The sequence below is a fragment of the Cinclus cinclus genome, unplaced genomic scaffold, assembly GCF_963662255.1.
Source record: "Cinclus cinclus unplaced genomic scaffold, bCinCin1.1 SCAFFOLD_32, whole genome shotgun sequence".
Classification (NCBI taxonomy): domain Eukaryota; kingdom Metazoa; phylum Chordata; class Aves; order Passeriformes; family Cinclidae; genus Cinclus; species Cinclus cinclus.
This window is the reverse complement of record NW_026912098.1, coordinates 852,982-879,964: the sequence shown is the minus strand read 5'-3', so window position 1 is coordinate 879,964 and position 26,983 is coordinate 852,982. Positions and strand designations below refer to the sequence as shown.

At 48.7% G+C, this 26,983-nt stretch overlaps 1 protein-coding gene across 1 annotated transcript; it reads left to right on the top strand.

The window, feature by feature from the left end:
• Positions 1–1,223: 1,223 nt before the first annotated feature.
• LOC134057265 (olfactory receptor 14J1-like) lies at positions 1,224–10,651 on the top strand (the record flags this gene model as incomplete). The annotated part of the gene is made up of 4 exons (XM_062514262.1): positions 1,224–1,709; positions 9,460–9,590; positions 10,211–10,277; positions 10,622–10,651. Coding segments are annotated over 4 exons (714 nt in total), but the record flags the coding sequence as incomplete, so codon positions are not given.
• Between the last annotated feature and the right edge of the window lie 16,332 nt (positions 10,652–26,983).

The following is a 26,983-nucleotide window of genomic DNA, read 5'->3' as shown; positions in this document are numbered from 1 at the left end:
CTCAGGGCTGGGGCTCCAAGGCGTGAAGCCCCTCCTGTGCAGGCAGAGCTGCAGCAGAGCCGTGGGGCAGCTCTGCAGCCCCGGGCCCAGTTCCCTCTGCAGAGCACAGGGCTGGGAGCAGCTGCCCGGCACTGGGGGCTCTGGGAGGGGGCACAGCTGGCTCAGGGTGACGCTGTCCCCAGTGCCCGGCTGTGGGCAATGCTGTCATTGCAGCCAGGGAAGGAGCTGCATCTCCCTTACTCCAGTGACACCACTGGGACACTTGGAACTCTCCCTGAGATTTCAGTCCAAACATGGAGCTTTAATCATGGATGACAACCTTTCCAAAAGCATCTTTGAGTTATAAGATGAATGGGGAAAGGCAGAGCTGTTCTGGCACTGCACATGCTGTTGGGTTGGTAAAATGAGCAACAGAATTCCTTGGTTACAGTTGTGATGCCAGACTCTGGTGGATCCATCTGTTCTCAGGAGTAGCTGTTGGTTTTTAAGGGAACCATGGGAGGATAATCACCCTCCACCTCAACAAGGTTAAAGCCTAGAGAAACTCTGAACTGGTCAGAATGCTGGATCATCTTCCTGCTCCCTCCACTCACCACTCTGCCTCACAGAACATGCTCTGGTCTCCCTGAGGGGAGCAGAAATGGTGAGATTTCTCATATCAAGAAATACTAGGAGAGATATGGGGGAAGTTTACAAATCTACTCTGAAATTCTTAAAATGTAAATTGTGTCTATGTGTGTGAGAGGAGAGGATGTCAGGGAAATGGCTTTGATTTTGGTTACAGGTGTGTCCTCTATCTCTTCACTGTCTCTTTCTCCATGACAGAACCCAATGCCCAGAGTGCAGAAATGTCCAACAGCAGCTCCATCAGGCACTTCCTCCTGCTGGCATTGGCAGACACGCGGCAGCTGCAGCTCCTGCACTTCTGCCTCTTCCTGGGCATCTCCCTGGCTGCCCTCCTGGCCAACGGCCTCATCATCAGCGCCGTAGCCTGCGGCCACCACCTGCACACCCCCATGTTCTTCTTCCTGCTCAACCTGGCCCTCACTGACCTGGGCTCCATCTGCACCTCTGTCCCCAAAGCCATGCACAATTCCCTCTGGCACACCAACAACATCTCCTACTCTGCATGTGCTGCTCAGGTGTTTTTCTTTTCGTACTTCATCTCAGCAGAGATTTACCTTCTGACCATCATGTGCTACGACCGCTACGTGTCCATCTGCAAACCCCTGCACTACGGGACCCTCCTGGGCAGCAGAGCTTGTGCCCACATGGCAGCAGCTGCCTGGGCCAGTGCCTTTCTCAATGCTCTGCTGCACACAGCCAATACATTTTCCCTGCCCCTGTGCCAGGGCAATGCCCTGGGCCAGTTCTTCTGTGAAATCCCCCAGATCCTCAAACTCTCCTGCTCACACTCCTACCTCAGGGAACTTGGGCTTCTTGCTGTTAGTGCTTTTCCTATCTTTGGTTGTTTTGTGTTCATTGTTTTCTCCTATGTGCAGATCTTCAGGGCTGTGCTGAGGATCCCCTCTGAGCAGGGAAGGCACAAAGCCTTTTCCACCTGCCTCCCTCACCTGGCTGTGCTCTCCCTGTTCTTCAGTACTGGCACGTTTGCCTACCTGAAACCTGCTTCCATCTCCTCCCCATCCCTGGATCTGGCCCTGTCAGTTCTGTACTCAGTGGTGCCTCCAGCCCTGAATCCCCTCATCTACAGCCTGAGGAACCAGGAGCTCAAGGCTGCACTGTGGAGATTGATGACTCAAGTATTACAAAAACATTAATCTGCTGGCCTAATCCCATCTAATAAAAACAATTTTTGATAGTTCTTGTTGATTTGTTTGTGCATTTTTGTTCCTTTCTTTCTGTATTTTTTAACATAGTATACAAAGACAAGCCTTCGTTTGTTCCATTTCTCATTTTTTTCTCTCCACATTCACTGTGTCCACAGAGGGTTTCAGTAAGTAGCTGTGATCTAAGGGTCTTTAATGAACTAAAGGATCTCTCTCCCAGCACATTTTTTTCCAGAGATGCCCCTTCTGTTCCCTTCTCTGGAGCTGCAGCAGCAATGTCTGTGTGCAGAGCTGGGGCAGATCAGTGCTGGCACAGCAGCTGTGCCCAGCAGCAGCAGCAGCAGCACTTGGTGTTGCCAGTGCTGCTCCCGTGCCACTGTCCCGCTGCCCTCCTGCCCCTGGTGTTGCTGCAGGGCCTGAGTGCTCTCGGGGCCGGGCACAGCCCTGGGGGTGGCAGTGCCAGGGCTGCAGCAGGGACAGGCCATGGGCACTGCTGGGGCAGCGCTGACACCTCAGGGCAGGGCCTGGGGGCTGGAGGCTCCTTGCCCAGGCTCTCTCCAGAACACCTGGCCAGGCCAACGCTGAGCACAGAAAAGCCCCGGGAGCAGCCCCAGGCTGGCCGTGGGCAGGCTGGGCCCAAACAGCATGGCTGGTGCTCTGCAAGGTCCCTGCAAGGGGAGAGCCTGGCAAGGAGCAGCAGAGCAGGGGCTGATCCATCCCCAGTGCGCTGGACACCCCAGGGCAGCGTCCCAGAGCGTCCTCGTGCACCTGCCAACAACATCCCCCCTCTGCAGCCCTGGCCTCTCCCCCAGCTCACACAGGTGCCCCATCCTTGCAGGCACACACACAGCAGCACTGCCTCAGGAGCCCCTGTTTGCATTGCACAGAGCAGGCGTCAGCACCGCCATGGTGCTGCTGTGGGCAGAGGGACCTGAGGGAGCACAAATGCCATCAGCCCCTGGGGCCAGCAAGGCCTGCGGGACCAGAGGGAAACCACTCAGGTTTGTCGTGGCCTCTGAAGTCAGACAGAAAGTTTGTTCCCATGAGCTGTGACTTTCCTGTCCCATTGCAGACATTGCTGCTCAGAGCCAGGGCTGCCTGGCAGCCACCCCCACACTGCTCTGAGCATTTCCTTTGCTTCATCTTTGCTTTCTTTACTCTTTCCTGATCCCGATTTCTTCCTGTTGCGCTTCCCTGTAACCTCCCCTGCAAACCACCCATCCCTTTCCTCTCTGTCCCCACTCCCCATTTCACTTCCTGATCTGGCACATTGGGAATGTCCCTTGGGGTGCAGGATCATCCTCCAAGTGGTCCAGGAATGGTCTGCAGGGTCCTGCAGTGCCTGGTGCCGCTCCCTTGCCAGAGGCACCACAGACCAGGGGGGCACATCTGGGCTGGTGTGTCTGGCTGTGGGGCTCCCTGTTGTGGGCAATGAGGAGGGGCTGGAGAGGCTCTGCAGGACTGACAGGATGGGCTTTGGGGGCTGTGAGGAGAAGCTGAGGGACCTGGGCTGCTGCACCTTCTGAGGAGGAGGCCCAGGGTTCATCCTGAACTGCTCAAGGGGTGGTTTCAGAGAATCACAGAACGAGGAAGGCTGGAAAAGGCCTTGGAGATCATCAAGTCCAACCTGTGCCCTGACACTGCCTTGTCTCCCTGAGCTTCCTTTTGTCCAGGATAAACAATCCCAGTTCTCCCAGCCCCTCCTCACAGGACTTGTATTCTAGACCCCTCACCAGCCTTGTTGCTCTTCTCTGGACACAATCCAGCCCCTCCATGTCCTTCCTAAATTGGGGGGCCCAGAACTGGACACAGCACTCAAGGTGCTGTGCAGAGCACAGGGGAAGAATCACACTGGCCACACCATTCCTGATCCAGTCTCAGGTGCCAATGGCCTTCTTGCCCACCTGGGCACACTGCTGGCTCATGTCCACTCTGCTGTCCATCACTGCCCCCAGGTCACTTTCTGCCTGGACCATTTCCAACCACTCTGTCCCCAGCCTGGAGCACTGCAGAGGTTGTTGTGGTCAAAGCGCAGGTCCCCATTCTTGGTCTCGTTAAATGTCACCTTGTTGGATTTGGGCCCTGGATCCAGCCTGTCCAGGTCCCTCTGCAGAGCCCTCCTACTCTCTTGCACATGAACACTGCCAGAAAACTTGGTACCACCGCAGTTCTATGAGTCCCTGAAGTCTCACAATTGTCTCCATGATTCCATGAGGCCTCCCAGTGTCACAATGGCCTCTTGGTCTCAAGAGGCACCACAATGTCATACATGTTTCCTTCATTCTAAGAGTCCCTGTCGAGCAGACCTGGCCCCTTGGTTCCATGGGGCACTACAGTGTCACAATGGCCCCATCATTACACGAGGCCCTGCTCTGTCACAATGCTCTGCATGGTTCCACAAGGCCCTGCAGTGTCACAGTGACCTCTGTGGTTCCACGAGGACCCAGACTGTCACCATGGACTCCTTGATTCCATTTACCCCCACAGTGTCACAATGGCCCCTTGGTTCCACAAGGCCCTGCAGTGTCACAGTGACCTCTGTGGTTCCACGAGGACCCAGACTGTCACCATGGACTCCTTGATTCCATTTATCCCCACAGTGTCACAATGGCCCCTTGGCTCTATGGTGCCATGTCGTACACAGTGTCACTCCGGTCCTCTCAGTTCCACCAGGCCCCGCAGTGTCACAGTGGCCCCTTGCTTCCCCAGGGCCCTGCAGTGTCACAATCATCCCAGAATCACCCAGGCTGGAAAAGACCTTAGAGAGCATCAAGTCCAACCTGTGACCCAACACCACCTTGTCACCCAGACCATGGCACTCAGTGCCACATCCAGTCTTTCCTGAAACTCTTCTAGGAATGGTGACGCACCTACCTCTCCACAGCCCATTCCAATGACCTTCCAATCACCCTTTTTGTGAAGAATATTTCCTAATGTCCAGCCTAAATCTCCCTTAGTGCAGCTTTAAGGCTGCATCCTCTTCTCATGTCTTTGCTCCCTGGGAGAAGAGCCTGACCCCCACCTGGCTGCTCCCTTCTGTCAGGGATTTGTAGAGAGTGATGAGGTCTCCCTTGAGCCTCTTCTTCTCCAGGATAAACATCCTCAGCTCCATCAACCACTCCTAAGAGGAACTGTGTTCAAGACCCCTCGCCAGCCTTGTCGCCTTCTCTGGACACACTCCAGCTCCTCCATGTCCTCCCTAAATTGGGGGGCCCAGAACTGGACACAGCACTCAGGGTACTGCCTAAGCAATGCCAAACAAAGGGGAAGGATTACTGCCCTGCTCCTGCTGGCCACACCATTCCTGATCCATAGCAATCACTGGAGCTGGATGACGGAAATGGTAGGAAGGGTGTGGGGACAAAGCGTGACTGATTGTCAGCCATGAAGGGTCTTGATTTTCATATCTCTTCAGATTGCACTAGACGGTTCTGGGGGTCAATATTAATTGGACATTGCTGATGTCAACCTAGAAACAGGAAAAGTAAACCTAACAGGACAAAATACTTCTCTCTGCATTGTTGTCAATATGTTATATTCTCTTGGAATACAGTTCTGAAACGCATCTAATTAATAACAGAGGATTTGATAACTTCACTTATTCCCACTTATTCACTTATGCTTTTTTCTTCATCTGTTTTGAACAAATGTTTATGAGCTTTTGTCTCTGAGGTTCTGAACTCCATAAAAAAGAGGCTTCTGGAGTAGTAAAATTCTTCAGCAACCTCTAAATCATTGAGGATCCATCCTCATCAGAGCAGTAATGAGCAGAAATGAGCCCAGCTTTGTGGCTGCCCCAGCTTTGGGATGGGCCCTGGGCCTGGAGCAGGAGCAGCTCTGGAGGGCCCCAAGGCCAGGGCTGTTGTGCTGGCCTGGGCAGATGGGATGGCAGGAGGGGCTGCAGAGCTCTCAGGAGCTCAGGGAGAGGGCAGCAGGGCACACAGGGAGCCTCCTTTGGCCTTGGCCAAGCACCTTCCCCCATGGCCGGGGCTCAGTCCTCTCTGGGCTGCACTTGCTCACCCAATGGTGATGGCAGCAGCTCGGGCACTCGCAGTGTGGTCAAACCCACACACGATACAGGGGATGCCAATAGCAGTGCTGTGGGAGCTCCGCTGTCAATGCAGCAGGGTGGCAAGGAAAGGATAGGGGTCCTGGATATCAACCATCCCTCCCTCGGCTTCCTGCACTTCCTGCCTCTCCTCCCATGCTGCGTTCCCGAGGGTGCACTCACTCTCCTTGCTGCTTCCCTGGTGGGTGGTGCCCATGGCATCTCTGCTGGTCTCTCATGGCTGTGTCCAGTGCATGGCTCTGAGCCCCTTCTCTTTCTGCTGGGGAAAATCACGTTCCCATATCTCCAGCCGCTTCTTCTTTTTATAAGAGTCTTCTATTTTCAAGGATCCCCAGCAGGTTTTTCCATTCACAAGGTCCAGACCTCCACAGATCTCAGCTGCTGGCAGCTCTTCCTGGTCACCTTCCCCTGCTGGGGTTCCATCTCCACCACTGTCCCCATGGTCAGGTTATTGCTGATCACTCATGGCAGTGGAGACAGAAGGGATGACACAAAACTTCATGTTCATGTGACAGTAATTACTAACATTTCAGTTATAAAATTACAGTCAGGATTAATTATAACTGTAAGGCCTCAAGGCCAGCTGTTAGCCACTACACACAGCCACTGAGCAAAGCCACTGACCAGCCCCAATCACCACTCCTCACAGCTCACAGACCACCTCCACTGACCACACCAACAACTGACCACACTGCACTGGCCACCCCATTTACCACACCCACTGACCACCCTCTCACTGCCCAAAGCCACTCACGACCCCCCAGCAACCAACTGACCACACCCAATGACTACCCAAATGATCACACCCAAATGACCACACCCAAATGACCACACCAGTGACCACAGCCCACACCAGTGACCACACCCAGAGACCTTCCAACTGCCCACACCCACTGCCCACACACAGTGATCACACCCACTGACCACAGCCCAAAGGACTCCCAGCTGACCATACCCCAACTAACAACCCCCAACCATAACCACTGACCACACCCCAATGACCCCTAAACTGACCATACCCCTACTGAACAGCTCCATTGTCCTTAACCAGTGACCACAGCCAATGACAACACCCATATCAGGAAACCAATGTCCACACTCACTGACCACACCCCAATGACCACATCCACTGACCACTCCCCCTTGACCTAACCCCACTGGCCACACCCCTTGACCACACCCAAAAGACCTCCCAACTGATGATACACCCAGGGACCACACCCACAACCCACATCCACTCCCCACACCCACTGACCAAACCCCAATGACCAACCCAATGACCACCCCCTCTGACCACTCCACACTGACCATGTACAATGACCACACCCACTGACCATAACCACTGACCACACCCAGTGAACACACCTATTGCCAAGACAGCAATGCCCCCACCCCACTGACCACACTCACTGACCACAGCCCACCAAATTCTGCCACGGACCACCCCCACTACCCACATCTACTGACCACATCCAACTGACCACACCTACTGACCACAACCACAGTCCACACCTACTGACCACAGAAACTGACCACACCCCAATGACCCCCAAACTGACCATACCCCCACTGACCACCTGCACTGACCAGAATCACTGACACCCACACTGACCACACTCACTGACTCCATCCATACCAAAAAAACAGTGCCCATATCCTCATGACCACCGCAACTGGCTGCACCCACTGACCTCCCCCAATGACCACATCCACTGCCCACACAGACCGCACCAAGAGACCACCCCTCACTGACCACATCCCAATGACCACACCCACTGACCACATCCACCGACCACACCTGTAGCCTTGTGAAGCCATATGTTCAGTGACTGAATTGTCTGTAAAGGCTTCTTCCTTATCAGTCACAACAGACTCCTGAGTTCTGTGAGGAGACACGTTCCCACACTGTCACAATGGCCCCTTGGTTCCATGAGGATCCATAGTGTCTCCATGGTGTCCTTGGATCTGCTGCTGTCCTTGTCACAACTGACCCATGGTTCCATGAGGTTCTGCAGTGTCACCATGGTCGCTGTCAGAGGCTGGATGAGATCCATGTCCCCCGACACCTCGGGATGAGCTGTCAGTCAGTCCCACAGTGGGCTGGTGCTGACCCAGGCTCTCATTGCCCGAGCCATCCCAAGTCCCACCTGGGGGGAGGCCCACGAAGGGCCAGGGGCTGAGAACACAGAGCAGGAGCTCAGCCCATGGTGCGTACCCTGCCTTCTCCTGGGGTCTGTGTCTCACCCACACTGGAACCCTAGGAGTTGGTAGCCATGTGTGTGTGTCTTTCTAGAGAGCTTCTGTCTTTCTGTCTCTCTCTCTTTCCTCTAATTCTAATGTTCTTTATATGGAACAGTTTTGGGTACCTCAACAATTAAATGTTTAAAGGTTTCTAAGGTTAAATGGCCAAAGATAAAGAAATTCCTGCCATGATAAGAGTTTTATGTTGAATTGAATTCTATATTAAATCATTTTCCAGAAATCCTTGATTTTCTATACTTTGCCACTAAAAGTTTTGTGCCATTTTGAGCTCTTGAGAATATCTGGCTGAGGTTTCTCCTGTGCACCAAACTCAAGTAAAAGAACCTTTGGTTACCCCCAGCATTTCATTGCTCTGGGGTGTTACAGCCCTGCAGGCTCACCATGGCCTCTTGTTTCCATGAGGCCCCACAGTGTCACCCTGTGCCTTGGTTCCATGAGCATGTGGAGTGTCCCACAGGCTGATGCCATTTGTCCTTGCTGCCCCTGCCATCCCACTGCCCCAGCAACAGCCCCGAGCCACCCGTGAGGGACAGGCCCTGCTGTCCCAGGCCTGGGCTCAGCCTTGGCCTTTCTGCTTCCTCCAGCCAGCCCAGGCCTTGCTCAGCATTGCAGTTCCCTGCTCACAGCCTTTGGCTCCTGCAATCCTGCCCTCAAGGATCTGCTCTCCCCAGGCCCTGGGGAGCCTTGGGCACTCCCTGCCCTCACTCATGGCGGCCACTGATGCTCCAAGGCACTTGCAGTTTTGCTGCTGACTCCTGCAGCAGCTTCTTCAACCTTCTCTCAGTGCCTCTCATCCAAAATACCAGGAAAAAACTCCTTAACACTCATTTGGGTTTAGAGAGGGCTGGGGATGTCAGGGGATGGCACACAACCTTCTGTGGACATGTGATTCTAAAAGCGTGTTGCACGTATGCATTTGCTCCATTTGATTGACAGCTCATCCCAAGGTGTCTCGGGACATGGATCTCATCCAGCCTCTAACAGCAACCATGGTGACACTGCAGAACCTCATGGAACCATGGGTCAGTTGTGACAAGGACAGCAGCAGATCCAAGGACACCATGGAGACACTATGGATCCTCATGGAACCAAAGAGACCATTGTGACACTCTGGTGCCTCATGGAATCAGGGGGATGCTTGTGATACACAGGACTCCTATGGAATCAAGAATTAAAGATGAAGCTGTAGGGCCATAGAACCAAGGAGCTGTTGTGAAACTGAAACGGGGGGAATTAAAATTTAAATTAAAGAGTTAAGGGTAAAAATACAGGAGGATGCTTTAACTAGAAGGAGGATGACAAGATTCTATGAATGCTTCACATTCTTTGTCTTTGAAGGAACTGGAGAAGAGAGCAAGGCTACAAGATAAGATACAGAAGCAAGAATGTGCAAACAGTGTGAAAGAGCAAGGCCCCTTCGAGATAAGGGGGATTCTTCAGACCCCTGAGCCAGAAAAACTGGTATCAAGGTCTGGAAAGAGATCAAAGACTAATTTTCCTGCGCAAAGAAGGCAAGGTGAAAAGTTCAGCTGAGAGGAAGACTGTTTACTTCATCCCAAGGACCCCTAGATGACCACCTGAGTGACCAACAAGGAGCAGTGCGCAGTCACAAAGATGCTTAAAGCTAATATTAATACAAAGCAGGGACAGGCAGAGTTAGGAAATGAATGTGTATGAGGTGTATTGTGCAATCCCAGTTTGTAGAGAATAAAAAGAGAGGTGCAGGTCACTGAAGCTGTGCAGGTTTTTGGAAGAGCTATCCTTCATGTACCTCAGTACTAAATAAAATACATACCTCTAACCTACCTTGTGGGTTATAGAGTTCTTCTGCACATCAATCTGGGTGACCCTGCTGCACCCCTGGGATTTTGGGGTGCCCTCCCTGCCCATTCCAGAACTGGAGCTTGTGCAGAACACCGTCTTCATCAACCCCACAGAACAAAGCACCTGAGTGTACCTGCACTGCATCCTCTCCTGAGATCACTTGGGGCTCCCTCCCACCCCGGGGGCTCTCACCTGGAGTTTGGGGGTATCCCCTGAATGTTGGGGGTGCCCCTGACACCCCCCCTCTCCCCCCCCCACTGCCAAGGGTCATCTGTGTCCAAGCTGACCAGGAGGACACAACCAGGTCCATCATCCTCTCCAGGCACATCAGGGTGAGTCAGGATGCTTGGGTGCCACAAACATCACCTGGATAGGCCCCAGAAATCACCTGGCTACACCTGAGTACCACCAAAACCCACCTAGGTGCCCCAAAAATCAGCTGGATACACCTTGGTACCCCTTGGACACCTGGATCACCTAAAATCTCTTGGGCCCCCTAAAACTGGCATCCCAAAAATCCTCATTGCTTTGACTGGGTAGACCTGGTGTCGCTAAAATTCCCTATGACTTTATTGGCTACATCTGATATCCCTAAATTCTGATGGATTTCAATGGGGCCCACTTTATCCCCATTTATCTCTACCAATCCCTACCAGTGGTGCCATTTTTGCCCCAGTACGCCCAGGAACTCCAGTGGACCCCTTAGACACTCCCAGTACTCCCAGTTAAGCCAGTAATCCTTCCCAATCAAGCTCTATTAATGGATAGACTCGGTGTCCAAAATTCCCAAATGATTTCAATGAGGAAGACCTGGTGTTCCTCAATATCCATTCACTTCAAATCACAGACCCCATGTCCCAAAATTTTTTGGCGCTAAAAATCCCAAATTTGGGCTCAGAATTTCCAGATTTTGGGCTGAAAATGGAGATTTTTGGGCTTACCTGGAGGAACAGCTCCAGCACAGGCTGCAGCTGTGGGATCAGGGATCCGGGACTGGGTCCCAGGAATTCATCCAGGACTTCCAGATCATCAGCACCACTTTCCTGGAGCAGAAATTCCCAGAATTCAGCCCATGATTTCTCTGTAATTTACACGTATTTCTCCATTTGAGCTCCAATTGTCTGCAAAATCACCACTGATTTTAACTGGTAGACCTGGTTTCCCTAAATCCTCATTGACTTCAATGGGGTAGACCTGGTGTTCCTACATCCCTATTGATTTTAAAGAGTATTCCAGGTGTTTAGAAAATACCAATCAGGAGATTAATATTACAAAGGACAGGGCAACTGAGAGACATCGTAAAAGGTGGTTTATGGGTTGATTGCATCCATCTCATTGAATGCTGAGATATTAAATGTAACACATCCAAGGCCATAATATCAGAGGAAGCCTAATTCACACTTACAATGCCTTATGTCAGTTTTTTAGCCAATACAATACCTCTACAAAGTTTGCTAGCATCTTTTTACACCAATCATTAATTGCTTTGCTTCCCATGGCTCTGCCACAATGCGTCATTTCTCAACCAATCATATAACATATCACAAACTTTAACTTGTACATCTTTAACTTCTAACTAAATTTATAATAGATTCCATTCCTAAATTTTAAAATATTTTACTATCTTACCTAACATACTGCTTTGCTCACATAATACATATCTCTGTTTGCTTAAAACATATTTCTATGTAAACTACAGACTTATAATCTTGTTTTATGTTGATTTTAATTTTTATGCTCTAACTCTCCAATTCTTCTTCAAGGTCTTAGGTCAAACCTTGGATCCATCTCCATCTCTGAGCCTGTATGCACAAGGCCCTGAGAGCTCTCCATGCCTGCATTTCCCACACCATCTGTCATCTCTGCCTCCAATTTCCTGCTCTGACTGGAACCTGGGGACACTTTCTCAGTTGTGTCCCTCAGTGGGACCCATGAACAGTATCATAAACTTTGGACTTTGATTATGACTGAATTCTTGAGAGGTTTCCTATCAAACCACAGTTCTGCCTTGATGTCCCTCTGTTGTGGTACAGTTCATCAGGAAGGATTTCAACTCCAGTTATGGAGAAATATGTCAAAGACCTTCTTAGAAATCTCCATTACTATTTTCAAGGCTGCATTTCAATACAGTTCTCTCTAGAGCAGAGGTGATCACAGCATTGTGTGATTGATATGTGTGAGAAATGGATTTGTAAAGGATTCTCAAAGCCTGACTGAATACTCTCACAGTCTTGTACATGTGTATGCAAACTCTGAGATAAGGTGTGCTGACTTAGAAAGGCCATGGAATAGAAAAGACATTGAAGAGAGAGAGATTGAACTAGAAACAAGTCTCAAATGATGGCCTTGCAAAAAGACCAGATATTTTGGAGAATTAGAACTGTGAAAAATGCATTGTGGCAAGACCACGTAGGGTAAAATTATAGGTGATTGGTGTTAGAAATATTAGCACCACAGATTGCCAATAGCCAGTAGGCTGAAAAATATTTATAAGTTCTTGTAACCAGGAAATAAGTTGGCTTCTGATTGACTGGCATTTACTTTTACATTTCTTGTGTTTCACTCTTTACAAGACTGGTAATGTAATAATATCCTGCAAAAAAATGCCTCACAATTGTCCCGTCTCTGTAGAGCTGGGAGATTTCAACAGTGCTGAGTCCCTGGACATCAGTCCCTGAGAGGGAGCTGAAAGAAAACTTGTCAAGAGCTCAAAGTCATATTCAAACTCCAAAGTTTCTTGAAGTTTTAATGGATGCCACTGAGGGACCCCACTAAGTGTCCCAGGTTCCAGTTAGAGCAGAACACTGGTGGCACAGTGATGACAGGAGGGGACAAACAAGGGAAAGGTGTCTGTGATGCTGAGCAAACCTGGATGTGTCTCAGCAATGCCAAGGGCCAAGGGCTGAGCCCCAGCCCCTGGCAAGGCAGATCCTGTCCCTCCCTCCTTGCTCAGGGCTCTTCCCGGGGCACTGGGCTCTGGGGATGTGCAATGCCAAGGGCAGCACCATGGGGCGGCCCCTGCCAGGCTGCTGAGCAGGGACAAGGAGGCAATGAGGCCCCAGCCCTGCCATGGGATGGAAATTCCTTTCTCCTCGTGTCCTGTCTGTGCTCTCCTCTGCTCTCTTCAGTCTCCACTCCTCTGGGCACAAAGCTCCTTTGTCCCTATATAGTGGTCATTTGCTTGTAGCCTCCAAACACTATCTTGGGAGATTTTTGGGCCCTCTCAACCCTGTTGGCAAATTAAAACATTCTTCTCATGATCTAAAAAAAAACACCAGAGGACAAGGCAGCCAAGCATTTGTGTCCTGGATACTTTTGTCTGGGCACAATTCTTGGATAGAGCCTACATCCAAAAAGGATTGTCACCATTTAATTTACAAAAATACATAACTTGGTCTGTCTCAACATCAGGGGTTAATCCTCCCATTACAATTTCTGGTAATGAAACCATATTGCCCCAGTTCTCTCCCCCAACTTTGTTTTATTTGTATTTTCAGAGGCTGTAGGGTGTCCTTGAGTTTCAGGCCTGGAGGAATTGTTTTTCCTGACCAAAAGGTGAAAATGATGAATTAGCACTTTATATGGAGTTTACATATATTCACTGATGCAGTACAGGATATGAAAAATATCAAGGCTAAAACCTTAAGGCATCACAGTTGTCACTGAACCAAGGGGCCACTGTGACACTTTGCAGCCCCACGAAACCAAGGAGTCCATTGTGACACTGCAGGGCCCCATGGAACTAAGGATTCATGGAACAGTGTGGGACCCCATGGAACCAAAGGTCCATTGTGACACTGGGGCCTCATGGAATCCTGGAGGCCATGAGGACACTTTGAGGCCTCGTTGAATCGAGGGGCTCTGCAGGGATTCATGGAACCAAGGAGACCCTTGTGACACTGTGAGTCCCCATGGAACCAAGGGTTCATTTTGGTGGCACAAGGCACCAAGGAGACCCCTGTGACACTGCAAGGACGCATGGGAGCAAAGAACCACTGTGACACTGTGGAACCTCTTGGAAACAAGAGGGCAGTGTGACACAGCTGGGCCTCATGGAACCAAGGATCCAACATGACACAGCCATTGTGACACTGCAGGGCCCTGTGGATCCAAGGGAACATGGAACAGGTCTGGTTGGATTGGCCTGACTGCTCCAACTGCCCTTGGCATGTCAAGGGTCTCTTCTCGTGTTGCCATGAAACACTGGGGCTCTGGGATTTCCTTCCAATGGAAAAGAACTGTCCTTCCCATTCAAGCATTCATGGCCAAAATGAGATTCCTCTTCCAAAATTTCCAATATGCAGGGATTGCTCCCATACAAAAGCTGCCATTACCAACAAGTCTGGCTGCCCTTGTCTTCCTTAGAGCCAGTTCTCACCTTCCTTCAAACCCTGGGGCTCGGTGCTTTCCTTCCTAAGGAAAAGAACCATCCCTTCTGTACAAGCACCCAAGGCCAAAATGGGAACTTTTCCTCCCAGATTCCTATCCTCAAGGATTTCTCCCACAAAATGCTGCTAGCACAGATTGGTCTGTCTGGTCTTGGCCTCTGCTGACTGCAGTTTATCAGCCCCTGAAACACTGGGGCTCTGTGGTTTCCTTTCTGTGCAGACCATTGTGATATTGAGGGGTCCCATGGAACCATGGAGACAAATGTGACACTTTCAGGAGTTGTGAAATGACACTTTGTGACACCATCAAAACCCCTTGGAACTAAGTTCATCACTGTGGCACTGCTGGGCTGCATGGTGCCAAGGGGCCGGTGTGAAGCAGCAGGGCTGTGTGGAACCAAGAGGCCATTGTTGCATTACAGGGCCTCGTGCAGCCAAAGGGGCACTGTGATCCTGCAGGGCACCGTGGATCCATGGAGAACATTGTGGCATTGCAAGGCCCCATGGAATCATGGAGACCATTTTGACATGAACAGATTTGAATGGAATCATTGTGACACTCTGGGGCCCCACAGAACCAAAGGGCCATTTTATCCTGCAGGGCCCCATGGGATCAAGGGACCATTGTGACACTGCAGAATCCAGGAGAACACTGTGACACTGTGGGGCCCCATGGAACCAAGGGACATAGAACAGGTCTGGCTGGCTGGGCCTCCTGGGGCCACCTGGCAGGTCTGGCTGATCCTGGCATGTTGAGAGCTGCCTCTCATCAGCCCCTGGAGCACTGGGGCTCTGGGCTTTCCTTTCTGTGCAAAAGAACCATCCACCTTTCCAGGTGCGCAAGGCTGGAACTGCACCCATTATAAAAAGTTCTCCATAGACAAGGGCTACTCCCAGCCAAAATCTGCCAGGACAGACAATTCTGGCTGGCCTTGGCCTCCTGAGGGCTGCCTCTCATCTACCACCACACACTGGGACTCAGTGCTTTCCTTCCAGTGGGAAAGAACTGCCCTCCTTACCAAGCTGCCAATGCCCAAATCTGGGATTCCTCCTCCAAAATTGCATCTGTCCAAGAACTGGGCCCAGACAAAAGTAGCCAGGACACAAAGGTCTGGCTGCCTTGTTGTCTGGTGATTTCCTCAGACTTTGAACAGAATGTTTTCATTTGCCAACACCTTGGAGATGGTCCAGAGATCAGTAGGCTGCACTAAACGGAATGAGAGGACACAGTCTCAAATTGTTTAAAGGGAACAATTGGGTTGGATATTAGGAAAATAGTTTTTCATGGAAAGAGTGATAAAAGTACTGGAATGATCTGTCCAGTGAGGTGGTGGAGTCACCATCCATGGATGTGTTAAAACAAAGACTGGATGTGGCAATTTGGGCCAGGGTCAAGTTGAGGTGTTAGGGCATGGGTTGGACTTGATGCTCTTGAAGGTCTCTTCCAAACTAGTCAATCTGTGAAATCACTAAATTCTGTGAATTCTGTGAATCTCAGAAGTTTGGGTTTGGAGGCAGCAAGAACATGACTTCTGTATAAGGACAAAACAGCTCTGTGTTCAGTGGAGTGGAGATTGGGGACAGAAGAGAGCCCAGGGAGTGATTCAAGGGAGGTTTCATAGATGGAGGATCCTTTAGACATAGCTGAAAACAGGCTGAGAAAGAAAGAATTAATGCCAAGAGCAGATAGGATGGTTCAGAATGGACCCAAGGTTAAAGAAATTTCTCTCCCAGGGCAGGGCTGTGGTGCAGCACATCCCCCAGAAGGAGTCAGGAGCAGCCCAAGGCTTTGTGTGTGCAGGCAGAGGCAGGCAGGACGCAGAGCTGTCAGCAAAGGAAGGGGCCAGCCAGGTGGGGCAGCCGGGGGATGAGGACAGCCTGCAGGGACAGAGGGGCAGGGCATGGACACCGTAGGACAGCCTGGGCTGCAGAGGGCACAGGGATGGGCAGCAGCTGAAAGGCCCTGCCAGAGCCAAGTGCTGCAGCACTTTGGCCATGGCTGCTGGCCCTGGGCCCTTGGCCAGCAGGGGACAAGTGAGCCTTGCTGTGCTGGGGCCTCATTGCCTCCTTGTCCCTGCTCAGCAGCCTGGCAGGGGCCGCCCCATGGTGCTGCCCTTGGCATTGCACATCCCCAGAGCCCAGTGCCCCGGGAAGAGCCCTGAGCAAGGAGGGAGGGACAGGATCTGCCTTGCCAGGGGCTGGGGCTCAGCCCTTGGCCCTTGGCATTGCTGAGACACATCCAGGTTTGCTCAGCATCACAGACACCTTTCCCTTGTTTGTCCGCTCCTGTCATCACTCCCTCCAGTGTTCTGCTCTAACTGGAACCTGGAGACACTTTCATATGAGTTGCGTCCCATAGTGGGACCTATTAAAACTTCAGGAAAATTTCGAGTTTGAATATGACTTTGAGTTCCTGAGAAGTTTTCTTTCTGCTCCTTCACAAGACACTGCTGTCCAGGGACTCAGCAGTGTTGGAAAATCCCAGCTATACTGAAGAGACAGGGCAACTGAGGGGCATTCTTTTAGAAGATTTTATGGCATTCTCAGTCTTGTGAAGGGTGATATGTAAGATATGTAAAGATATGTAAAACTCAGTGCCATTCTATATGAAGACCAGTTATTTCCTGGTTACAACACGTTATAAACATTTTTAAGCCTACTAGCTTTTGGCACACTGTGGAGATAATACTTCTAACACCAATCATCTATTATTTTACCCTACATGGTCTTGCCACAATGCATTTTTCAAAGTTGTAACTGTCAAAAATATCTGGTCTTTTTGCACGGCCATCATTTGAGACTTGTTTCTAGTTCAGTCTCTCTCCCAACAGTGTCTCACTATTCCAGGGCCTTTCTAATTCAGCACACATTATCTCAGAGTTTGCATACAGATGTACAAGACTGTGTGAGCTTTCAGTCAAGCTTTGAGAATCCTTTACAAATCCTTCTCTCACAAATATCAATCACACAGTGCTGCAATCACCGAAGATCTAAAGAGAACAGTAATAAAATACACCCTTGAAAATAAGAATGGAGGTTTCTAAGAAGCTCTTTGACATATTTCTCCATAACTGGAGTTCAAAACCTTCCTGATGAACTGCACCAGAGCAGAGGGAAATCAAGGCAGAACCGTGGTTTGATAGGAAACCTCTTAAGAATTCAGTCATAATCAAACTCCAAAGTTTCTGATATCGTTCATGGGTTCCACTGAGGGACACAACTGAGAAAGTGTGCCCAGGTTCCAGTCAGAGCAGGAAATTGGAGGCAGAGATGACAGGTGGTGTGGGAAATGCAGGCATGGAGAGCTCCCAGGGCCTGGTGCATACAGGCTGAGAGATAGAGATGGATCCAAGGTTTGACCTAAGACCTTGAAGAAGAATTGGAGAGTTAGAGCATTAAAAGTAAAATAGACACAAAACAAGAATATAAGTTTGTAGTTTAAGTAGAAATGTGTTTTAAGCAAACAGAGATATGTATTATGTAAGCAAAGCAGTATGTTAAGTAAGATAGTAAAAGATTATAAAGATTAGCAATAGAACCTGTCATAAAGCTAAAAGCTTAAGATGCATCAGTGAAGGTTTGTGAAGTGTTTTATGATTGGTTGAAAAATGACACATTGCAGCAAAGCCATGGGAAGGAAAGCAATCAATGATTGGTGTAAAAAGACACTAGCAAAGTTCATAGAAGTATTAGATTGGCTAAAATCCTGACATATGGCATTGTAGCTAAGAATTAGACGGCTTCTGAAATTATGGTGTTGGATGTAACACCTTTAATATCTCACCATTCAATGAGACTGATGCAATAAAGCAATAAACCGTTTTTTACAATATCTCTCAGTTGCCCTGTCTCTTGAAATTTTAATCTCCTGACAGGGAATTTTCAGACATCAGGAGTGCTCCATTGAATTCAATAGGGATGTAGGGACACCAGGTCTATCCCATTAAAGTCAATATGCATTTAAGGATATCACATTCGCCCTACTGATATCAATGAAGATCTAGGGAGACCAGGTCTATCCATTCAAGTCAGTGGGGATTTTGTGGGCATTTGGTGCAAAAACTGGGAAAATTGGATAAATTTGGGGAAAATCTTGGGCTGAATTCCTGGAATTTCTGCTCCAGAATTGTGGTGCTGACACTCTGGAAAGTCCTGAACAAATTCCTGGGAGCCAATCCAGAATCTCTGACCCCACATCTGTGGCCTTTTCTGGAGCTGTGCATCCAGGTAAGTCAAAAAATCTCCATTTTCAGCCCCAAAAAGGGATTTTTAGCACCAAAAACTTTGGAGAATCAGGTCTACCCACTGAAGTCAATGGGGATTGAGGGACACCAGGTCTACACCTTAATAGGGTTTGATTGGGAAGGGTTACTGGCTAAACTGGGAGCACTGGGAGCAGCTAAGATGGGGCACTGGGATTACTGGGAACACTGGGGCAGATGTGGGACCACTGCGAAGGAGTAACAGAAATAAATGAAGATAAATAGGACTCCAGGTCTACCCCATTGAAGTCCAAAGGGATTTAGGGACACCTGATATGTCCATGAAAGTCATTGCGGATTCAGGGGCACCAGGTCTACCCAGTCAAAGCCAGGAGGATTTTTGGGACACCAGTTTTGAGGGTCCCCAGGGTTTTTGGTTGATCCAGTTGTCCAAGGTGTAACCAGGTGTATCCATGTAAGTTTTGAGATGATCAAGGATATTTCTAGGGGTACCCAGGTGTACCCAGGTGATTGCTGGGGGGATCCAAGTAATTTTGGGCAGTACCCAGGTGTACCCTGATCATTTCTGGGGATATCCAGGGGGTTTCTTTGGGGCACCCAAGCGTCCCAACTTACCCTGACAGGCTGGGAGAAGATGACAGCCCAGTCAATGTGGACAGATGACCCTCGGTGGCAGAACTGCCAAAAGGGACCCCAACATTCAGAGGGCAGCCCAAAACTCCAGGTGAGGGCCCCGGGGGTGGGAGGGAGGCCTGAGTTACCTCAGGAGAGGATGCAGCACAGGTACACCGAGGTGTTTTGGTCTGTGGGGTTGGTGAAGACAGAGTTCTGCACCAGCTCCAGCTCTGAGGCTGGCAAAGGGGGCACCCCAAAATCTCAGGGGGGCAGTGGGGGATACACCAATATGTGAATACCCAGGAGTTCAGGTCTACCCATTAAAGTCAATAGGGATTTAGGGGCACCAAGTCTACGTATTAAACCCAACAGAGCCCACCATCTCCCACTTCATGTGAAGGAGGGGATGGAAAATTTGGGCATTTTGGATTTCCTCGTAAAGTTCTGGGAATTTTTACAGGGAATCCCTCTCCTTCCTTTAGCACTGGCCTCGCCCTTGCTGGAGCTCCTGGCGAGAGCAGGTTCCAGGCTGAGAAGTTGGAGAAGCAGCGGCTCAGCAGGGCTCCAGTGAAGGCTAGCTGGGCCTCGGGGTCCTGCCCGGCTGCCAGTGCCTGCTGCTGTTCCCAGGCATGGACTGGGAGGGCACCAGTATAAACCAGTAAGCACTGGGAGACACCCCTGAGCCCCTGAGTCCTTTGGCAGCAGCTCCCAGTAGAAACCAGTAAGGATTGATGTGCCCAAACCCACTTCCAGTGTGGTCTAGAGGCTCCAAGTGTGGTCTAGTGAGATGGGGTATGGTTTTGAAATATATGATATATATGGGTTTGAAAATTCAGAATTTTAGAAGCCTATAAGATGCTTAAGCAGGTAGAGGGGAAATAGAACACATGGCAGGAACAGTATGGAACAAACCACACAGGAATTTAGTTGCCAGGAAAAAAAAACATTGAGATAAGACATATTGTGAAAACTCAGCAAAGCAAGACCTGGCTATTGCACAAACCCAACAAATCAGAAACCTGTGGCTCCAGAAACCAGCCAGGAGCAGACGGGTGGTTTTGAGCAGGACAAGCTGACCTGAGGGAGAGTCAAACCTGCACTGCACCTCCCAGAAGGAGAGGTCAAACACTGATCACTGAGGAAGACACCCGGCCTTCATCCCAAAAACCACCGGGCACGACCTCCAGGAGGTGTGGCAGCTAATTATAATACAAAGGGAGAGAAGGTGGAGATGGGTGGGCAGGGAGGTGTGGGCTGGTGGGATCAATGTGTATTTCTACCTGGAACCTGTCTTGACCAGGTATGCATGGTTTGGAGGAGATATCCCCTCCACGTGTCCCAGCTGGAAATAAAACATACTCTCCACAATTTTGTTTGTCAGCTCCTGATTCCTGAAATCAATTGGCAAGGCCAGCCAGGAGCTCTTTGTCTGGCTGCTGAGTGCATTGGACATGGACATCCCAGTGTGCCCTGGACTTTTTTCTGGAGGGGATCTCCACTCCCTGCTCCCTCACTGTGGAAGCAAACAGCCAACCTCCTATATGCCCTAGAAGTATGTTTTATTAATTCTTTTGGGGGTGGCACCAAGGTAAGGAGGCCCCTAAGACACTAGGGACACCTGCTCATGGTGATTGGTGTTTTGTGTTTGCATCACTCTGATTTTGGTGGTGGAGATTTTGGATTTTGGGTAACGTTTTCTATGTTTTCTAAGGTGGACTTTTGCAATACCTTTGATGTCACACTACCCTCTTGTGTGATTAACTGTAATTGCAGTGGGTTAGGATTTCTGTTCTTTTCTGAGGACTCTGTTGTTTTGGAGGTATTTCTGCCCTCTTGTGTCTGTAAGTCTCAATGACAGGGAAGTGATTTTTTGGGACACTAGGGAGAGAGGGATGAAGGCTCGACCAAGCGAGGAAGCCCTTTTCAGGTGGTTTCAGCTTGAGCCCCTGGATTTCTTGAGGGACCAAGGGAAACTTGTACGGGTGGTACAGGAGTATGGAGCAGTTAGAGCAGGTATATTCAGGAGGAATAATCTCAGATTCAAGAGAGAGTTATCTGGCTTTTGATTGGGAGCAACCTCTAATCAAAAGGGAACCTAGAAGGGTTAGACGAGTTCCTTGCCTTGCATGTGGACTAGCAATTTGGGCACCAAGGTGGCCTCCAGCCTGGGTCCTCCTACGGTGCCATTGGTGTAAAAGGAAGTGGTAATGCACATCTAGGAGGTGGGTGCCTACATGGCCCAGGTGTACCCTGGACCCAGGGCATCATATTCAGGAATTCATTCATGTGGAGTGTAAGACTGTGGAGTTGATCTGTGGAAAGAGTAATTCAATCCCCGAGGGTTGGCATGTTTTTGAGGACCACTGGGAGGAAGTGAAAGAACATTGCCAGCAGAGTTTTGGGAGAGGAGATAAGGGAAATAAGGAGATAAATCAGGAGGACCCAGCAAAGCAAAAAAGTGCCAAGGAGGAGCCCTTTAGGATGCATACTACCCCATTGGAAGGAAGTTGTGGGGAAAAGAGGAATGGAGAGCAAAGGGGTTTTAATAAAATATTGTCATCAGTGGTGGCCTCTGCAAACATTAGGAGATGAGGCAAAGGGGCCATTAAATGGATGCACAAACTATAACACCATGTTGCACTTAATGTTATTTTTTAAGATGGGAAGGAAAATGAGATGAGGCATCATATGCAGAAATGTTTTTCACCTTATAAAACCACCCAGAATGGCAAAAGGATTGTGGTATTAATCTTCTACAAGACCTACTGATCCTAGCAATGGAAAGAGAAAACAGAAGGGTCCTGCATAAATTCAAACAACGCTGCTCAGCCTGTAGTCTTGGTCAGACATGCACTAAAAATATAACAAGGTGTATGATGAAGAAGACTCTGATCTGGATGATGTCCCCTCCTCAATCAGTGGAGTTGGGTGGGAGCCCAGGAAGGGCACCAGATCAAACTCCAACGCTCCCAGGCAGTCCAGTGTCCTCCCATACAAGGGCAAACCTAGGGAACAACCAATACTTTTGCAAACACCTCTTAGAGAAGCAGTGGGACCAGATGGAGCCATGATGTTACTGAAGGTTCCCTTCAATACCAATGATTTGGAAATTTGGATAAAGAATTTAAAAGATTGAAAAATGGACCCTGCAAGTATAGCTGGACACTTCTGTTGAATAGTAAAAAAAATAACCTGGATTGAAATGATTTTACAGTTACTGTTACATAGAATGACAGAAACAGAGAAACAGCTCATTCGAAAGGTATTTGGGGATTTGGCCGTGGAGCACTATAAGACATGGGGGGGGAGGATGTAAAGGAATTTTTTCCCCTCCAGGATCCAAAGGGGGATGTGAATAGAATGGCAGAAAGACAGAAGTTACAAGAATATCAGGAGTGGATTGCAAAGGGAATAGAGAAGCCATCCCCAAATCTATTAACTGGTCATCTTTGTGTGCCATTAAACAAGGTCCCTTTGAGTCACCATCTGAGTTCTTGGACAGGCTGAGAGACACAATGTGTCACAGTACACCTTTGGACCCAGAATCAGACACTGGAGTACAGCAGTTAGCTTTTTATTTTAGTTTTAATTTTAGTTTTAGGTCAATCCACCACTGATACAAGACATAAAAAATTAAAACCCACTGAAGGAAGAAACTTAGAAATGTTACTGGATGAAGACTGGAGGGTGTTTAGCAATTGAGAAGAAGGGAATAAAGGGAAACGAGAAAGGGTGATTGCAGCATTTAAAAGGGAAGACAACAATTTTTAAAAGGGGCTTCCCCTCCCCACCTGGGGATAAACCAATGTGCAATCTCTAAGCAATGAGGCCACTGAACAAATGAATGCCCAGAAAGCTGGGAGAAGGGAAACAAAGGGGCATGAGTGGTAGCAAATGTAAATAAAGACTGACAAGAACCAGCGTGGTCTTCCCTAGATTGTGCTCCAGTTATAACAAAGCTAGGGGAAAGAGAAAATCAAAAGCAATAGAATTTCTGATTGATACAATGGCAACACATTCACTTTTAAACACAGCTCTAACTCAAGTGGGAGAAGATCACAATATAGTTAAGGGAGCCACCAGCCAAGCTGAAGAGGCTTATTTTTGTGAGTCACTAAAATATAAATTGGGAAAACAATTAAGCTTGCATAAATTCTTATACATGCCTAATTCACCACTCCTTGGAAAGGATTTGCTTGAATAATTGGATGCAACAATCAGATTTGGAAAAAGGGGGATTGCTCTGGAAGTGTATACTCAACAATATATTCAAATAATGAGTTGACTTTTAGTTGATGCTCCCATCGAATTAAAAATGGGTGAAGATCTCACTGGCCAGGTGAGCCCTGGTGTGTGGGCCACTGAGAAGCCAGGAAGAGCTAAAAATGCATCACCAGTAAGGGTAAAGCTTAAAGAGGGACAATGAGCAGTAAAGACAAAACAATATCCCTTGAGAAGAGAGGATAGGGAGGGAATCCAGACGGTGACAAAAAAAATCTTGCAATGGGGTCTGTTAAGGGAATGCAAATCTGATTTCAACACTCCCATATTACTGGTTCATAAACCTGATGGAACATACAGAGTAGTCCAGGATTTAAGAGCACTCAGTAGAATAGTAGAGGATTTATATCCTTCAGCAGCAAACCCATATACTTTGTTAACAGCATTGACACCAGAACTAACCTGGTTTACTGGTTTAGATTTCAAAGATGCTTTCTTTTGCCTCCCTCTCTGTGAAGCCAGACAAAAGGTATTTGCCTTTGAATGGGAAAATCCTAAAAGTGGATGAAAGACCCAGCTCACTGGGACTGTGCTGCCTCAAGGATTCAAGAATTCCCCCATCATATTTGGTAACCAACTCACCAAGGATCTCGAGTCTTGGGAAACACCACGCAGGAAGGGGAGACTGCTACAATACGTAGATGACATCCTGATTGCCACTGAGACAGAAGATACTTGCATGGCTTGGACTATAAGTCTCTTAAAATTTTGAGGCTCCAAGGGTACCCAGTTTCTAAAAAGAAAGCCCGGACAATGCAGCAAGAAGACACTTACTTGGGGTATAAAATCAGTGTGAGACAAAGGGGCAAGCCCAAAAAGAAGGCTTTATGCCAGACAACAAAACTACAGATTGGAAGAAACTGAGAACTTTTCTCAAAACGACCAGGTAGTGTTGCCTTTGGATCTGTAAGTAGGAGCTGCATGCTAAACCCCTGTATGCAGTAATCAACTCCAGACAGAAGCATCTGCAATGGGACAAACAGGGCATAGGAGCCTTTGAACAAATGAAAAAGGCCCTGAGGTCAGCTCCAGCTCTGGGACTCCCTGATGTCAGTCTGCCTTTCTTTTTGTTTTCTCATGAGGAACAGGGAATCACCCTGGGAATGTTGGCACAAGATTCAGGTTCATATCACAGAGCAGTCACCTACATCTCCAAGCAATTGGATGGGACTGCAAAAGGGTGGCCAGGATGCCTTTGTGTGTGGTAGCAGCAGTAGTGCTAAATATCCAGTGCTAAATATTGAAAATTCACCTTGGGACAAAAAGATGACTGTGTTGGTGTCCCATAGAGTGTCTGCAGTATTACAAGTGAAGGGCAGGTACTGGCTTTCTCCACAGAGGTTCCTGACATACCAGTCCATACTGGTGGAACAGGATGATGTGGAGATTGTGGTCACTAACATTGTCAATCCAGCTTCTTTCCTCACTGGGAACTCAGTGGAACCAGTACACCATGACTGCTTGGAAACCATCAAAGCAACATACCCAAGCTGCCCGGATTTGAAGGATGTTCCTATGGGAGATGCAGAGGGCTGGTTCACGGACAGAAGCAGCTATGTCCTGAATGGCAAAAGGCATGCAGGATATGCCATCACCACCTGCCATGAGGTAATAGAGTTGGAACCACTGCCTGTCAATACCTCTGCACAAAAGGGGGAAAAAATCGCCTTGACCTGAGCCTTGGAATTGGCCCAAGGTAAGAATGTGAACATAGACATGGATTCAAAGTACACTTTTGGAGTTGTGCATGCTGATGGAGCAATCTGGAAGGAAAGGTGACTATTGAACTCTCAAGGGAAGAACACTGAACATGCAGAAGAAATTCTGAAATTGCTGGAGGCAGTACAGCTCCCAAAGGAAACAGCAGTTATGCACATCAGAGCACATGAAAAAGCAAACTCAGAATTAGAAAAGGAAACGAGCTGGAAGACAGGGAGGCAAAAGAAGCAGCAAAAAGAGAGGTAAAATTGGAAAGAGCTCTAATCCCAAATGGGAAAAACTCCCTTGCGTGTAAACCAAATTCTGACAAAGAGGATCTGAAGTTAATTACAAATTTGGATGGGACATAGAGTAAAGATGGTGGGGTCCATTCTCCAGAAGAAAGGGAAATCATACCTAGCCATCCAATATGGTCTGTAATAAGGGAAGAGCACAGGAAAAGGCACTGGGGAGCAGAGGACTTGTATGAACACTTCAGTCAGAACACCATGGCTAGAATTTTATACACTATGGTATAGCAGGTAAATCAACAGTGTGATCTCTGCCTCCAGACTAATCCTAAAAGCTCTCCAAAGCCAGAAATGGGTGAAATTGGGAAGGGGAATGTACCTGGCCAATTATGGCAAAGAGACTTCACAGAAATCCCAAGAAAAGGGGGGTTTGTTATTTTCTGGTATTAACTGATACCTTTACAGGATGGCCTGAGGCTTTCCCTGCTAGAACTGCTAAGGCCCAAGAAGTGGTCAAAGTATTAGTTAAGCAGATAGTACCACAATTTGGGGTTTCCAGCTGCCATTTCCTCAGATAGAGGACCCCATTTTATCACAAAGGTGGTACAGCAGGTTAGTTGTACTTTAGGTATAGATTGGACACTACATACCCCATGTCATCACCGGTCAAGTGGACAAGTGGAGAAGATGAATCATTTCATCAAACAGCAAATTCTTAAATCAGGACAGGAGGTCAATCTGCCTTGGCCTCAATCCCTTCCTTTAACCCTTTTACACAAATGAACTAAACCAAGGACAAAGAAAAGGCGGAGTCCTTTTGAGATCCTGTATGGGTGACCTTATGCAATACAGAAGGAAATATCAGCACACATAGGGGAAGAAAATAAAACAGAATATATGGTGGACCTAGGGAAACAAGTCAATAATATCAGGAATCATGTATAAGGAAGCCGGTGTAGGGGATTGGATGGACCAGCCCATAATGTGCAACCTGGAGATTATGTGTATGTGAAGTCTCTTACAGAAAAGACTTTGGAACCACAGTGGAGAGGACCCTACCAGGTGCTCCTCACCTCCTTCACCACCATCAAGGTCAGAGAACAAGCGGCATAGGTACATCACACTGGGATTAAAAAGGCTTCACAGTCACCGTGGAGAATCAAGCAGGTGCACCCTGGGAAGCTGTGGCTCTCAGGATCACAGTCACGGCTACAGCTACAGCAGACATCAGTGCAAGACCTCCTCTATACATTGTGACTGGCATTTCTATGTGTCAGGGAAAGGCTTCTGACTTTGACTCTCACAGCTCTCCGTGGCAGGTGCTAAAAGTCACAAATGCAACATCTCTGGGAGAGATGTCTGGGGATGCAAATTTGCATTTGTTCAGGATGGATTCCATCAGGGACCTCTAAAACCCATTCAAATTGGTAAGGAATGGCGTGACACATGCTTAAATAACTGTTCTGAATTCAGGCTTAAAATAGAGGGATGTGAAACCAAGGCTTTTAGAATTAAACCATGAGGGAACTGTGCTACATCCTCCTGAACACAGAATGTGGGCACAAGAGGTTAAAGGGAAGTG